This window comes from Schistocerca cancellata, chromosome 9 (assembly GCF_023864275.1).
Source record: "Schistocerca cancellata isolate TAMUIC-IGC-003103 chromosome 9, iqSchCanc2.1, whole genome shotgun sequence".
Classification (NCBI taxonomy): domain Eukaryota; kingdom Metazoa; phylum Arthropoda; class Insecta; order Orthoptera; family Acrididae; genus Schistocerca; species Schistocerca cancellata.
This window is the reverse complement of record NC_064634.1, coordinates 81,242,805-81,257,156: the sequence shown is the minus strand read 5'-3', so window position 1 is coordinate 81,257,156 and position 14,352 is coordinate 81,242,805. Positions and strand designations below refer to the sequence as shown.

At 42.6% G+C, this 14,352-nt stretch overlaps 1 protein-coding gene across 1 annotated transcript; it reads right to left on the bottom strand.

The window, feature by feature from the left end:
* Positions 1-1,064: 1,064 nt before the first annotated feature.
* Positions 1,065-13,916, bottom strand: LOC126101574 (serine protease inhibitor I/II). The gene is made up of 4 exons (XM_049912223.1): positions 13,764-13,916; positions 6,812-6,916; positions 6,329-6,450; positions 1,065-1,268 (listed from the first exon to the last, which is right to left on the bottom strand). The coding sequence occupies exons 1-3, from the start codon at positions 13,825-13,827 to the stop codon at positions 6,341-6,343; spliced, it is 279 nt and encodes a 92-aa protein (XP_049768180.1). The 5' UTR covers positions 13,828-13,916; the 3' UTR covers positions 1,065-1,268; positions 6,329-6,340.
* Between the last annotated feature and the right edge of the window lie 436 nt (positions 13,917-14,352).

Sequence of the window (14,352 nt, the reverse complement as noted above, 5' to 3'; positions counted from 1 at the left end):
TCCCACATTTGCAATGGCGTCTCTCGCACTTACAATAGCCTGTGGTGTTGCAGTGTTGATTACTTATGTATGCTCCCTAGACAAGTGTATTCCAGAAATCTTACTCCTCAGCATCAATTATTTTTTGACGCTGCGATTTTTTTGCATCAGTGTTTTTCCAAGGACTACGGCATGTGTCGCTTCACTGCCAGGCGTGGATGGGAAGACTTTGTTCTGGAACTGATGATCTCCACAATACGACCAAGTGGTTAGAATGATGAAAGAATATAGTTTCTCATGCCCATTTGGAGTCGAGTGTGAAAAAGGTAGAGTATCAACCCATGGTTGCCTGACCGTGTACCTGACCACTCTCCTCCTAACCTTCTCATAAGCTGGTCTCTCCTTTGCAATACTTTTTCTCCAGTATTTATCACAATTAGGAGACTTTGATATTTTACGTGTTCTATTTTACATTTCCCAAACAAAGTGGGCTGTCTAGCCCAATAATAAATATTATGAATTTATAAAATCCATTTGTGAAGACTAATCTTGCCTGGAGTCACTTCCTCTCCTCCTTCGATCAGCAGCTCCTCATGATCAAGAGTAATGGAAAAGGTTGTGAAAGTCAATAATACAGTTGTAAGATGTTGCTACGTTCAGGCAATCAAAACTACTCCATATGTAGTTAGGTTCGATCAAAGGGAGCGTTTCCGTTAAGCGTAATCCAAATCAGAGTTCCCTGCTAATTTCAAATCCTGGTCGACTGCACTGATATTCAGAAACCTAGCTATCCTCCTTTCGCAAAAATCAGCTCCTTTGCATTTCCCCACTGTTCTGATTAACCGTGACCTGACATCTGATTTACCTACGACTGAACCTATGTGATCGTTCCATTTCGTATCCCTACAGGTTGTTACATCCGGTTACTTGCATGCGCTGACCGGTCCCAATTGAAACTCGTTGACATGTTTTTCTCGTTTCCTTAAATCATCTATTTTACACTTCTTTAATATTCGAAACAAATGAATCATAGGTTTTGAGAAGAGGGTATATGTTGTTCAGAAACTACAAGATAACACAGAAGATATTTTTGAATTTTTTTATTATTTACAAAAATATGCAGAAAAATTTCAAATCGAAAAAATATTTTTGGTGCAGATGGACTTCACGGAAGCTGCGTGGCAGCCTGAAATGGTCTCGAGAAGTAGAGGGCGTACGTCGCTGCAGCCAGTACAGGTGTTGTTAACAGCTGACATTCTTCAGCATTAGTCTAGACTCGGAAGGAACCCCTGCGAGGAAAAAAAATGCCATTAGCCGAGCTTTATAGATCAAATTATTTCTTTTAATTCAGCCTAACCTCATACTATGGGATATTTCTCTCCTATGTTACATCCTCTTGGCGTGTCAAGCTTAGGGGAATACTATCAAACACTTCTATATTTTCAGGCGCTACTGCGTTGCAAGAGCCATGTTCAAGAACTGCTCCAGTGCTGCAACTGTAAATTCAAGTGTGTTGCACGGGTTATTGGGTGGGTACCTACATGACCTATATCGAAACAGTAAACCAGAAAGCTGATTTAATGACCGTGTGGCTGTCTCTGTGGATTGAGGGAGGCCTAGAAACAATTTGTTAGCTCCATATTCAGAGTACACAACCCGTGCATATGTGACATGTAACGTGTGTGTGTGTGTGTGTGTGGTGTGTGTGTGTGTGAGAGAGAGAGAGAGAGAGAGGGGGGGGGGGGGAGCGTACTCGGACGCTTTTACTGAACAGAATCAAGCTGTCTTCTTCTGGTCACGTAACTGACTAAGAATGTTTTGACAATTATATCTCGTAAACTATCGGAACGGATGGCGTTTCTGGAGGAAAACTTTCCAACGTCTGTTCGCGACACAGGTAGTTTTGACTTGCTTAGTCAACTGATTCTCATTTCTTGCAACGTTGTAAAGACAAATTCTTCTAGGTGACCACTCAATAGGTATTTCGGTTAGATTAATTACAGCCGAATGTCTAGCACGGAGGTATGATATGTGTAGACTTTGTGTTCTGTATTGACTAGAAAGTATTATTGATTACAGTGTACATTTTTTTCCGAGAAATCTTTCAGAAAACTTTCTGAGACATTAAAACTGTGTGCTGACAAGAACACGAACCCGGTACCTCGCCTTTCGTGGAATTTCTTGTTCTCTTTGTGCCTTTGCGCTCCCCTTCAAGACTATACTTCCCTCTCCAAGACTGCTTTCTACAGCGTCTGCTCCCTTTCCTATGGAAACAATTTCAAACGACGTATCTTCGTACCTTAAACCTTGTGGCATTTAATCCATATAATTTACTGAAAAAAGGTAATTTGAATTAACTGAAAGATCTCTTCCATTGAAAGCTGAGTCTTCCTTCCTGCCATGCGGGGTAGCCGCGCCGTCAAGAAGGCGTCTTTTCAGGGTTCGCGCGGCTCCCCCCGTCGGAGGTTCGTCCTCCCTCAAGCATGGGTGTGTGTGTGTTGTCCTTAGCGCAAGTTACGTTAAGTTAGAGTAATTAGTGTGTAAGCCTAGGGATTGATGACCTCAGTAGTTTGGTCCCATAGTCCTTACCACAAATTTCCAAAATTTTTATCCTTTCTTCAACGGAACGAGACTGTTTATCTTTGGATGTTTAAAATTTACTACCCAAAACATCACCATCAAAAACTATATCCTTGATCTGACTGTGGACTGAATTAAAAACTTTAACCCCTTTATTTCCTTCCAAGGAAAAATTCGGAAAAGGTTTTTTTTTTCTAAGCCCTCTTAATTTTTAAAGTAATATTCATACTGTCTATTTTATCAAAAATTTAACATTCTTCAACAGAAATCTTTTGAAGTATAAAGTCGTTAAACTGAAGCTTGTGCCAGTAGAAGCCCAACTTCCATCCAGAACCATAAACGGAATGTTCTGATAGTCTTAGACCGAGGACGCCGGTGAAGTGTGAGGTATCCCACTCGGCACTGACTGACATGATGCCCTCCTGAGGAATATGACACCGAATTCTGCCCAATTGGCGAGTTAGATCCTCAAAATCCAGATCTGTTTGGAGGGCCCTGACCATTATGCTCCAAACGTACTCCACTGGGTAGAGATGCAGTGAACTTGCTAACCAAAGTATGGTTTGGTAAGCACGAACACAAGCAGCAGACCCTCTCCGTGCACGGGAGGGCATTACCTTGGTGAAATGTATGCCCAGAATGGCATTTCACGAACGGCACAAAACTGGGCGGAGAATATCGACGAGTTACTGCTGTGCTGTAAAATCGCAACGGATGGCAAACACAGAGACGAAATGGCACCCCTGATCATGGCTCCTGGTTGTCGGCTCATATGGCGAGCCACACTCAGGACTGTATTCGATCAATGTCTGGGGCGTGTCCAGACACGTCTTCGGCCTGCAATCTCATTGACTGTGGTAATATTGTCTTCAGCGATGAGTCCTGCTTCGGAATAAGCTCCGATGGCCAGCGAAGATGTGTCTGGAGATGTCCAGAACAGTGGTGGGATACCAACCCTCCGTATGGTTCGACATCCAGAAGCGCTGATCTGAGGTGCCATTTCATTTAACTGCAAGACTCCTTTGGTAGTCATCAGTAGGACCCTTAAAGCACAGCGGTGCATCAACGATATTTGACGCGCCTTTATGTTGCCCTTCATGGGCCTACATTCCAGCAAGATAATGGCCGCCCAAACACTGCGAGAGAGTCTACTGCTTGTATGCTTGTTTCCAAACCATACATTGGCCGGCAATGTCGGTAGATCACTCCCTTATGAGAATGTTTGCAAAATTATGGGCGGGGTCCTCCAACCATCTCGGAATTTTGACGATCTTACGCGCGCAATTGGACAGAATTGGGTACGATATTGTCAGGAGGACATTCAACAACTCTGTCAATCAGTACCAAGCCAGATAAATGCTTGCATAAGGGCCAGAAGTGGACCAACGTGTTACTGACTTGCTCAGTCTGTGAAGTTGTTTCTCTTGAATAAATCATCCAGTTTTTCTGAAACTCTATTCATTTGTTTGTAAATTACATCACATGTATCGATTCCCGTCCCATTCCGATAATTCCTTCGTGGTGCGTCGTCTTCTACACCTCAGAGTATATAAATAGCGATTCTGTATCAGATCATTCAAACAACACAAAAACAGATAGAGATTGTTAAAGAAACAAGAGAAAGAGTGAGACTCCGATTATGATAAAAAGGAAGAGACGAACTGCATTTCTAGCAACAACGTGGTACTGAAAATTCTAAAAAAATGAGTACCAGAAAATCGAGAGAGTCTCTCAGTTCAAATATTTAGGCCAAACTTGCCTGAAAAAGACTGGTTAATAAAATTCATTGTTACAAAATAGTTTACAAGCTTACAAAAGGTCTTTACAGTAAAAATGCTGCTCAAAATTCACAAAAGTGTCACACTACAAAATAGCCATGAAACCAGAGTGTCTTTATGGGGTTATAACACTAATTTTAATGGGAAACAGAAACATTGAAGAAACTCAAAAGAGTGATATAAAAGTAATAAGGAAAATATTTGGTCCAAATAGTACTGAAGAAGGAGAATGCAGGCTAAGAGCAAATCTCCAAATCGAGACCCACCATGAGGTCCCGTTGCAACTGTGTCAGGTGCTGCAAACTTGGAAGCTCCCCTGAGTGACTCACAGGTCTAGCGCTCCTGGAAGAAAGGGTCTCGCTCATCCCAAGGATGGGATAGCTGAACCCAGGATTCCTGCGTTTCGTTGACAGTAATAGTCAATGCGAGAAGTATGACTGCGTGCATCTGATAGACTGGAAATATTAACTTGCTAAACACACTCATCCCGGTGAATATCCTTAAATGCACTGGAAAAATAAATAAACAGTTGTCCTGTAGCTCTCAGCGTGTGAGAGACTTTTATTTTCGATGCCATTTCGAAGGCTTGCGTGTCAGTTTCGCTCCTAATCAAGTAGTTTCTCATTTGACCTCATGAGGCTTATTGAACCCCATTTGCCACACCTTAAGCCCCAGAAAAAAATGAAGGCAGAAGGAATCGAAGTCATCATCTTTCCGACAGTAAGTAACGAGCTGAGCTCTTCCATTTCAATGAAGAACGAAACAAATGAAGAGCTTGTTTTGATCTTCTTAAATTATGGACTGTTTCTTAGTCCAAAGACAGTTATTTGACTACAAAAATGGTGCACGTCCTTAGAGGCATAGTTACAGAGTGGTGTTCTCAATCACTGAATGGCAAACACGATATCGGATGGCAAGTTTTGTGATCTTTATGATTGCCCGACGAAACTTTGCGATATCATTCTTTGGGGCCTATTAGAGTCTCTGTTGCCAGCCCAGTTAAAAGTTTTGGTAACTGTGGTGTACTGAGATACCACACAAGAAGAGTTTGCGATAATGGGTACCAGAAGTACCGTGGACGCAGCAGGAACATGACTGTGCGCAAACCAGTCACGCTGTCGGCAAGGACCACTCCACCTGGAGCGGCAGCGCCACCAAGATGGGAGACGCGCGCTTAAGTAACCATGCAAGGGCAGACGTTGTGTTGGAAGCTGTAAGTCAGCCGGAGTCTTGCTCCGGACTTCCTGCAGAGCGTTCGTCGTGGCCTCAAGTCTTCAAGTTGTCGAGTCAGATAGAAACAGTGGCCGATGGATAGACTGTGGTTAGTCTCCGGTAGAAGCAGAACAGGGAACGCCTGCCTAGAGATTAACTGAGTAGTGTTAATTTGGAATTGTTCTTCGAATAGTACGTCAAGGCAGAAGATCAGTTTTCTTCCGTCTTTAGTTCAGAGAACATTATTTATGTTGTGTTCATGGATCTGTAATCGACGCAGGACAAATACGCTAAATCTGCATTCTGCATTTCCAGTGACCAGCATTAACAAAGTTGAGTTGCGCCGTCTGACACACTGACGCCTTGGAGTATCGACTGCTAGACAATTGTTTTGTCAAAGTTCATCAAAATAAATATTCCACGGGATGTTTCGTAAATGATAGAATAAACGATAAAGTGTTGTGGTGGTTCCATGTGACTCTATTACAGTAGCTGATATTTGAAGTAGAATGCTATGAAGCAGAAGCGTTTCCGAACCGGTCTACGCCATCTGAAACTGATACGTACCACCGATTTGTGTCATTGTGTAATTTGTGTTATTCCAATCTTTATCTCAAGATAAGTGTGAAGACAATATAAAAAACGTGTCATATTGTAAATGTGATGTCTATGGCATAAATCAGATAAAAACTGGCAAATTTCAGAACTCTTCGTGAAACTTTCTTGGATGGGTGGAACGTAACTGAGTTAAAGATTGCTAACAGCTCCTGTACATTTACCTTTTTCTCTGTTCATTGGTGAGGGCACGCCTTGAGGGTGCAGGATGCCGACTTTCCGTCACTTCCACAGCGACACGTGTTGCATTTGTCCTTGAACGTTGTGCCCGGCTCGCAGCTGACCTCTGCAACAGTGTGATACTGGCATCAAACACATTACCATGTGAAATTTTGTTCCGTATACCTTCACAACAGTGTCGGGACTCTTAAAAGTAGCGAAAATACTTATGCAGCGGCTTGAACACTCGGAGACACTTATGAGTCTAAAATTCGACTCTGATCGAATTGTAAATAATACAATACATAATAAATAAGATATAAAGAAGAGGGACAAGAGCGTAGTACAATTAACACTCGGTGTTCAGCTTCCTATTTGACTGTTGAAGCTCTGCTGATACATGTGTATACTATATAAAGACATGAAATGTCGTAGTACTAAACGCATTGCAAAGTGACATTTCAAACAGGAAAAGGACACAAACTCACCTCTCTTTTGGGGCGGGCAGCCCTTGCGAGTACAGGCCCAAACTCCAGTAGGGGTACAATTGCATGTGTTGCAGTCTTGTTTCTTCGTCTGGCCTGGTGTACATTCTGGAAAATATCAAAACATGATTATTCAAAGTGGTTCAAATGGCTCTGAGCACTATGGGACTCAACTGCTGTGGTCATAAGTCCCCTAGAACTTAGAACTACTTAAACCTAACTAACCTAAGGACAGCACACAACACCCAGCCATCACGAGGCAGAGAAAATCCCTGACCCCGCCGGGAATCGAACCCGGGAACCCGGGCGTGGGATGCGAGAACGCTACCGCACGACCACGAGATGCGGGCACATGATTATTCTTAGGTTACAACTCTCAGCTGGACTTTCCATTCCATACGACAATTAATTTGTAATTAAACACCTGTCCTCTGTCTCACATTAGGTGCGGGTGCCCCTTCTCCCTCCTTCCAAAGAAAATATTTTTGTAGAAGCGTTTATATTTTTACATGTATCAATTTCAAAAGCAGCATTGAAATGAAAAGTCTAGAAAATAGAAGAGACTTGTTGAAATTACAAGTCCGATGGACACGAAAGTCACTTCAGTGGATGGGACTACGACCTCACGAAAAACATTCAGCCAGCTGAAGGCAGTTATTCACGGGCTGTAGTTGTACCTACCGGCTGTCAACAGCTCCAACATGGTTTGTGAGCCCATAAGGCAAACTCCCTCATTTACGTGCTTGTGTAACCATTACCTGCAGACCTACGTTCTCAGAATGGATTACCACCGTCCTTAAAGGTACACAGACATTTGAAGCACGTGATGCTCACTGACCAAAGTACGAATGGATGTTGCGAGAGGCAACAAAACCTGTACGACTACGGTCTTTAGTGAACGCCGTGAAACATGTATCTCCTCTCTTGTCACCCTGAACAGCAGTCCAGTAAAGACCTCATATTTGCGTGCCCATGTCAAATGGACATAACCTCACAATTTCTTAATTTCGACATCGTTTCGAGTGTATTGTATAATGGACAGGAGGGGATGGACAGAAAGAAAGAGGAGGAGGAGATCGACAGAAAGTGTTGTTGTAGGAGATGGGAAAATGGAGCGGATGGAGATGATGAACAGTGATTAGGGAAAAGAGGAGATGGTAATGGGGACAGGAACAGCAAATCAAAAATTGAAACTCTGGAAATTCCATTAAAAATAGAAATCTTTTCCCAACGAAAATCCGAAACTTTATCTTGCTACATAAAAGGTCGTCTTTTTCGACGCAACCACCGGACTGAGATGCGATAAGCCTTCTTAAAATAGTTAATCCGGGTGTCCATGAAAGGAGCTACATGCTGAATTAATGGAGGACGAAAGGAAGCTCATGAACTACATAATGTAGCGTCTTCTACGGGTATAAAGCAGTTTTCCTTGTGTTCCTGAGTTGTCGGATTAATCTATACGTATTTTGATTCAATTAAAGGAAAGAAAGAAAAGGGAGCCATTCGCAAATGGTGTGAACATCTCGTCACTCCATCATTCTCTCCATGACTCGTCATGTATAAGTTTTGCACCCTTAATGGAAAATTGTAGAATAATTGCTATAATGTGACCAGAACAACGTTATGAGATTCAGGCACTGTATCCAGCACTCATTGCTCTGCAGTGGCACCTCTTTTATTGATTTATTTTTGCGAGAAAGACAGACAACGGGCTAGTAAATACTATGAACCTCTTTCATAGACCAATTGTATCCTTCCCTATAAATATTACGCTCTTACTACAGTATGTAGGTAACGATATATTACATACAGCGACCTCAGAAACATCTACATGTTAATATCAACGAGAGTAATCAGAAAAGATACGAAAGATAGGGAAAAACAATGTATAAACTGATGTTGTTTAAGAGATTATTTTGGAGAACATTTTAAACTTTATATCTCTACCGACCTCATCGATATTTATAATTCTTTCTTATTTTCTAGTGTCCGTACTTTAGTTCCTTCCTCCCTCTCGCTAATTTCAGAACTTCCCTTCCTCCTGTTTGTTTCTTTCCCTACGCTCAGACGTTTACATAACTTGACTGGCCACGCTTATCTCTTTCATGAGCTCAGCTCTCGGCTATATATTTTAATTCTGAAGTTCAGTTGGGTTATCACGGACGTTATTGGGTGGTTGCTGTTGCTGGTAGTAATTTTCTCTGTAAATATGTCTGTCAGAGACACACACAGCGCTTGATATATATGACCAGAAGCGCGTGCCCTTGACTTTTTTCAAGTGTACACTATACAGATCTCCAGTTCAACAACGAAATATTGGCTCTGAGCACTATGGGACTTAACTTCTAAGGTCATCAGTCCTCTAGAACTTAGAACTACTTAATCCTAACTAACCTAAGGACATCACACACATATCCATGCCCGATGCACGATTCGAACCTGCGACCGTAGCAGCAGCGCAGTTCCGGACTGAAGCGCCTAGAACCGCTCGGCCACAGCAGCCGGCAAGAAATACAAGTCTTGTGGACAAAGGGGAAGACTTCGATAGCGAAAGGGCGCACAAAAATCTACAAAATTCGAGAAAAATTGTGACATAGTGACTAGTTTATATTGTCTCCGAACAGAAAAAACGTGTCGAGTAACTTAAACCGATATATAAACACCGTATTACGAGCTAGAAGTAGTGCACAATTCGTTCACGACAGGCTGAACACGTTCCGAAGCACACCTACAGTAACGGAAGTCGACATGAAAATAATCAGAAAGAATCGCTACAGTAAAAGCGTACTGATACTCAAGACAACCACAAAGCATGAACTATCTCCAGTCCATGTGCAGCACCACGGAACACAAATAACGTTTTGCAAATAATTTACACTGAAATTTAAGGTGGGTAAACGCTAGTAACCATTCGACTTTCGCACTGTAAGGCAATCTGAAAATTTCGTACTGTGTTGCACACAAAAAGTGCACCAGAATAGAAACTTAAAGATGGCACGCCCTGGGTAGTGACTAGCTCTTATAGTAGTGCCAGAGATAATGCCAGAAAAATTTATAAGCTGTATATGACGTCATTTCAGGGAATTTGTGATACTTTTGGGCGGAAGAATGAAATGTCAGGCGCAAATCTAAAGCGCTGTTCCCACTTGAACAAGTGAATGAGCTAAAAACTAACTCAATAAATTCAGTGTTATGGAGTCTTTCTTTTCAGATACGTGCAAAGCGGGTGTCTTCATTTGTAGATGAGCTTAAGAAACGATAACAATTACTTATTTCTCTGTTTATATTGCCTGGTAAGTTTACAGCTATGATGCATTTCTAATATGTTTTCTGGCGTCCTTCCATGGTTTCTCTAGTTTCATTAAGACGAATGTAAGGAAGTTCCATTTTAAAAATGACACGAGCTTCCCGGTTGTTGCCCTGTCGGAGCTCGTGCTTCGCCGCTAATGACGTCATCATCGACGTAACATCAAAATCCTAATCTTCCTCCCTTGAGTTAAGCTAGTACTTGATATTACGATGGCCTTAGACAAGGAGAAGGTAGAAGAAACAAATATGGGATGAAAGAAGAAATTAAAGATGTAGAATGAGATTAATGAAATTTCAAAGAGTTAGTTAGAAAGAAAAAAAATCAGGATGTAGCGATGAAATTAGAATTATTTCCGTCTTAAGCAGCCAGAAAAAAATTGCTGTTCGCTATTATGATGTGATAGCGTAATGTCTTCATTACTACGATTACTAAGAGATTCATCTTGTTCATAAATACACTCTGGCCGTGTATCATAAGCTGTCGGGAAACTCCCATGATGAATAGTTGCAGTGGAAAAAGTTGTGTCTTAGGATGCAAACAGTATCTGAACTGATCCTGTATTGCAGCTGTAACGAGGTGATGATTGATGTACGAAGAAGGGGAGGGGGGCATCAGAGTGCCGTGGCTGAGAATCTGCTGAAGTGGTCGACAGCATGTGGTAACCATGGTGCTTCTTCCGTCTCATGGAATGTAGATGAGAGTACTGAAACAGACACCTGATCGAACAGACCAAATTTGACTGAAAGACTCTTTACGTAGGAGGAACGAAACGGCTGTATTTGATTCTATCGGTATTTCATAATCCCAGAGATGCCAGAAGTGACTCGCAACTTCTCCGTTGCCTAATGTATGAATAGCCTAAGCCCGACCTGAGGAAAGATGAATCTGAGTTTCGGAGAAATGGCGGAACACAGCGCCGCAACGACTTATCTTAGAAAATAACAATGAAAATTATAATAGCCACATCGTTTTTATACAGCTGATGTCCGTCGGATCCCGTAATATCTTCTACGGATTGTTACCTGGCTTGGCTCATTCAGCAATCATGCTTTGTGTGCTTTTGACAAATGTTTTCCGGGCATACTCAATTTCATTGTGACAACTCACTAATGTGGTTTGCCTCTTAACGTGGGACTCCGTAAGTATTAATCTATGTTATATGCATATAACCGTTATAACCCTTAAGGTACGTCTACACTGGAATGAAATCGGTGGTTGCAAATAAAGCACCTTCATACAGCCATGTGACTTTTGGAAACATCTCAACATTCTCAACATTTTTAATTGTCACAACTTTTCTAATACTTTGAATAGTTGGTGAGTGCTGAATGTTTTCTGTTGTTAATCGTCTCTGAGCTGTGATTGCCCTCCCCAAAAAATGCTCGTTAACTTAGAGAACTGAGTGAAGAAGGACAAACTCAATCGCATAGCATTTGTAGATATAGAAAACGCTCCTGACAGTGTTGATTGGAATCCACTCTTTGGATTTCTGAAGTTACCAGAAATAAAATACAAACAGCAAGCGATCATCTGCAACGTTTAGAGAAACTGGACGTGACAGAAGAAGGATATGAAACGTAAGCAGACGCTGACTAGAAAGTGTGACAGGATTTTAACCTGTAGCAGCAGTTATGCAGTCACTGCAAGTAAAGGAACCCAGGAACGAGGTGGATAGGAGCTTTTAAAATTAAGTGTTACTGAAGAATACTAAAGATTAGGTGGACAGAGCAAGTAAGCAATAAATTAAGGAATTACAGACATTAGCTGCGAGTGAGCAACTGATTCAAGTCAATGGGGAAGTTTGATAATTTGCGCTGGACCGTGACTCGAAACCGGGTCTCCTGCTTACGAGGAAAGAATTGGTGACACATCGAAAAGGAAGGACAGTTTGAAAGAACACATCGTGAAGACTTCAAGGAATGTTTAAATTGGTAACGGTGGGGAGTGCGGGAGGTAAAATTATAGAGGAAGAGCAAAGCACAAGTATAGTAGGTAGGTGGATATAGGTAGGAGTAGTTATCCTGAAATGTAGGGACTTTCACAGGATAGAGTTGTGGGGAGAGCAGTATCGAATCAGTCTCTGGGCTGAAGACCAGAACAACTGCAACAACAACATGTGCAGTTTAAGTGCTGTTTCTACTGGTGAAACCCCTTACACTAAGCTGAAGAATGCGGCCCTGAGGGAGAGCCACTGACTTGCACCAGTGTTGGGCTCTGCCCTTGTGTGTGAGAACCGAATAGGAATAAGATTAGTGAAACGGAATAGTTCAAATTTCTAGGTGTTCAGATAGTAAACTGTCGTGAAACGCCCCCTTCCAGGATCTTGTTCAAAGACTTAATGCTGCCATTTTTACTATTCGAACGGTAAGTGATAGTTTGCACGAAAAATAGTCTGCTTTGCTCATTTTCATTCGCTTATGACTCATGGTATTAGGTGTGCGTACGGAACGATTTGAAGTGGAATGATCATATAAAATTAATTGTTGGTAAGGCGGGTGCCAGGTTGAGATTCATTGGGAGAGTCGTTAGAAAATGTAGTCCATCAACAAAGGAGGTGGCTTACAAAACACTCGTCCGACCTATACTTGAGTATTGCTCATCAGTGTGGGATCCGTACCAGGTCAGGTTGACAGAGGATATAGAGAACATCCAAAGAATAGCGGCGCATTTCGTCACAGGGTTATTTGGTAAGCGTGATAGCGTTACGGAGATGTTTAGCAAACTCAAGTGGCAGACTCTGCAAGAGAGGCGCTCTGCATCGCGGTGTAGCTTGCTGTCCAGGTGTCGAGAGGGTGCGTTTATGGATGAGGTATCGAATATATTGCTTCCCCCTACTTATACCTCCCGATGAGATCACGAATGTAAAATTAGAGAGATTCGAGCACTCACGGCGGCTTTCCGGCGGTCGTTCTTCCCACCAACCATACGCGACTAGAACAGGAAGGGAGGTAATGACAGTGGCACGTAAAGTGCCCTCCGCCACACACCGTTGGGTGGCTTGCGGAGTATAAATGTAGATGTAGATGTATTTTGGGGTAATTCTTCCCTTCTCAAAGGATAGTTTTGGCTCAGAAATGGGCGGTTCGGGCAACAACTGGTGTAAGTTCGCGGACATCCTGTCGACCCCTGCTCACAAATTTGGGTACTATGACATTAGGCTCTCAATACATATATTCTTTATTGTCGCTTCTTGTTAACAGTATCAGCTTATTCCCAAGAATAAGCAGCTGTCACCCAGTTAATAATAGGCAGAAATCCAGTCTGCATTTGGATTACACTTCCTTGACTCTTGTGCAGAAAGTTATGCAGTATACTACTGCATCTATTTTTAACCGGTTACCATAAGAATTCAAAAATCATGGCAGTAATCCATGCGCTTTAGAATCTAAATTGAAGAGTTTCCTAATGAGTCACTCCTTCTAGTCTGTCGAGGAGTTCCTTGAAAAACTGATTGCTGTTTTGTATTGTTGATTGCGTTTACATAAACTTACAGCTTGTCGTTTTTGTGTTCATAAACATTGTATTTTCTCTGTTACTACTTTTATTTTGTAATTTCATGTACTGACACGTTCCGCTCCTCAATGCGGTCCTACGGAATTCGATATATAAAATAAAATGAAGTAAAACGACAAGTGTAGGACTCACCCTGTTCGGCCTGGACCAGGACGACGAGGAGGAACGCGGCACAGAGAGCGAGAGCGAGCTTCATGGTGAGCGGCGAGCGGTGCTGGTGATGATGTGGTGCGTCGACTGCCGCAGCCGGCGTCGGGACGCCCTTTATACCGCCGCGACGCCCCTCCACGACGCCAGGGCTCAGGCGAGACGGGCAAGTGGGGGCAGGGGGTCGCTCTCACACACTGGCGCGAAGCCAACTCTTCCTGGAAACGTACCGCCGGGTTGACAGATACGATTCGTCCAGATCTGTAAGTGCATCGGGCTTTGTCATTTCCTCGGGTATTCCCACGCACGTTTGCAAGACTTTTCGCCAGAACTATGACGTACAGTGTAGTGCACCTTTGTTTACTATTTGATTCCTTCTGTGAAACGAACGGATAGCTAGGGGAGGGGGAGGGGGTGAGGTGGGAAAGCGAGTGACGAACTGCACGGCTACTCTACACTAGACTAAACGGCATACATACACTGACGCGGCAAACGCTATGGGATACAAGAACCTTCAACATCGCAGCGCATCAGCAATCGTTGGTTAATATATTAAACAACAAAAAACCCGCCT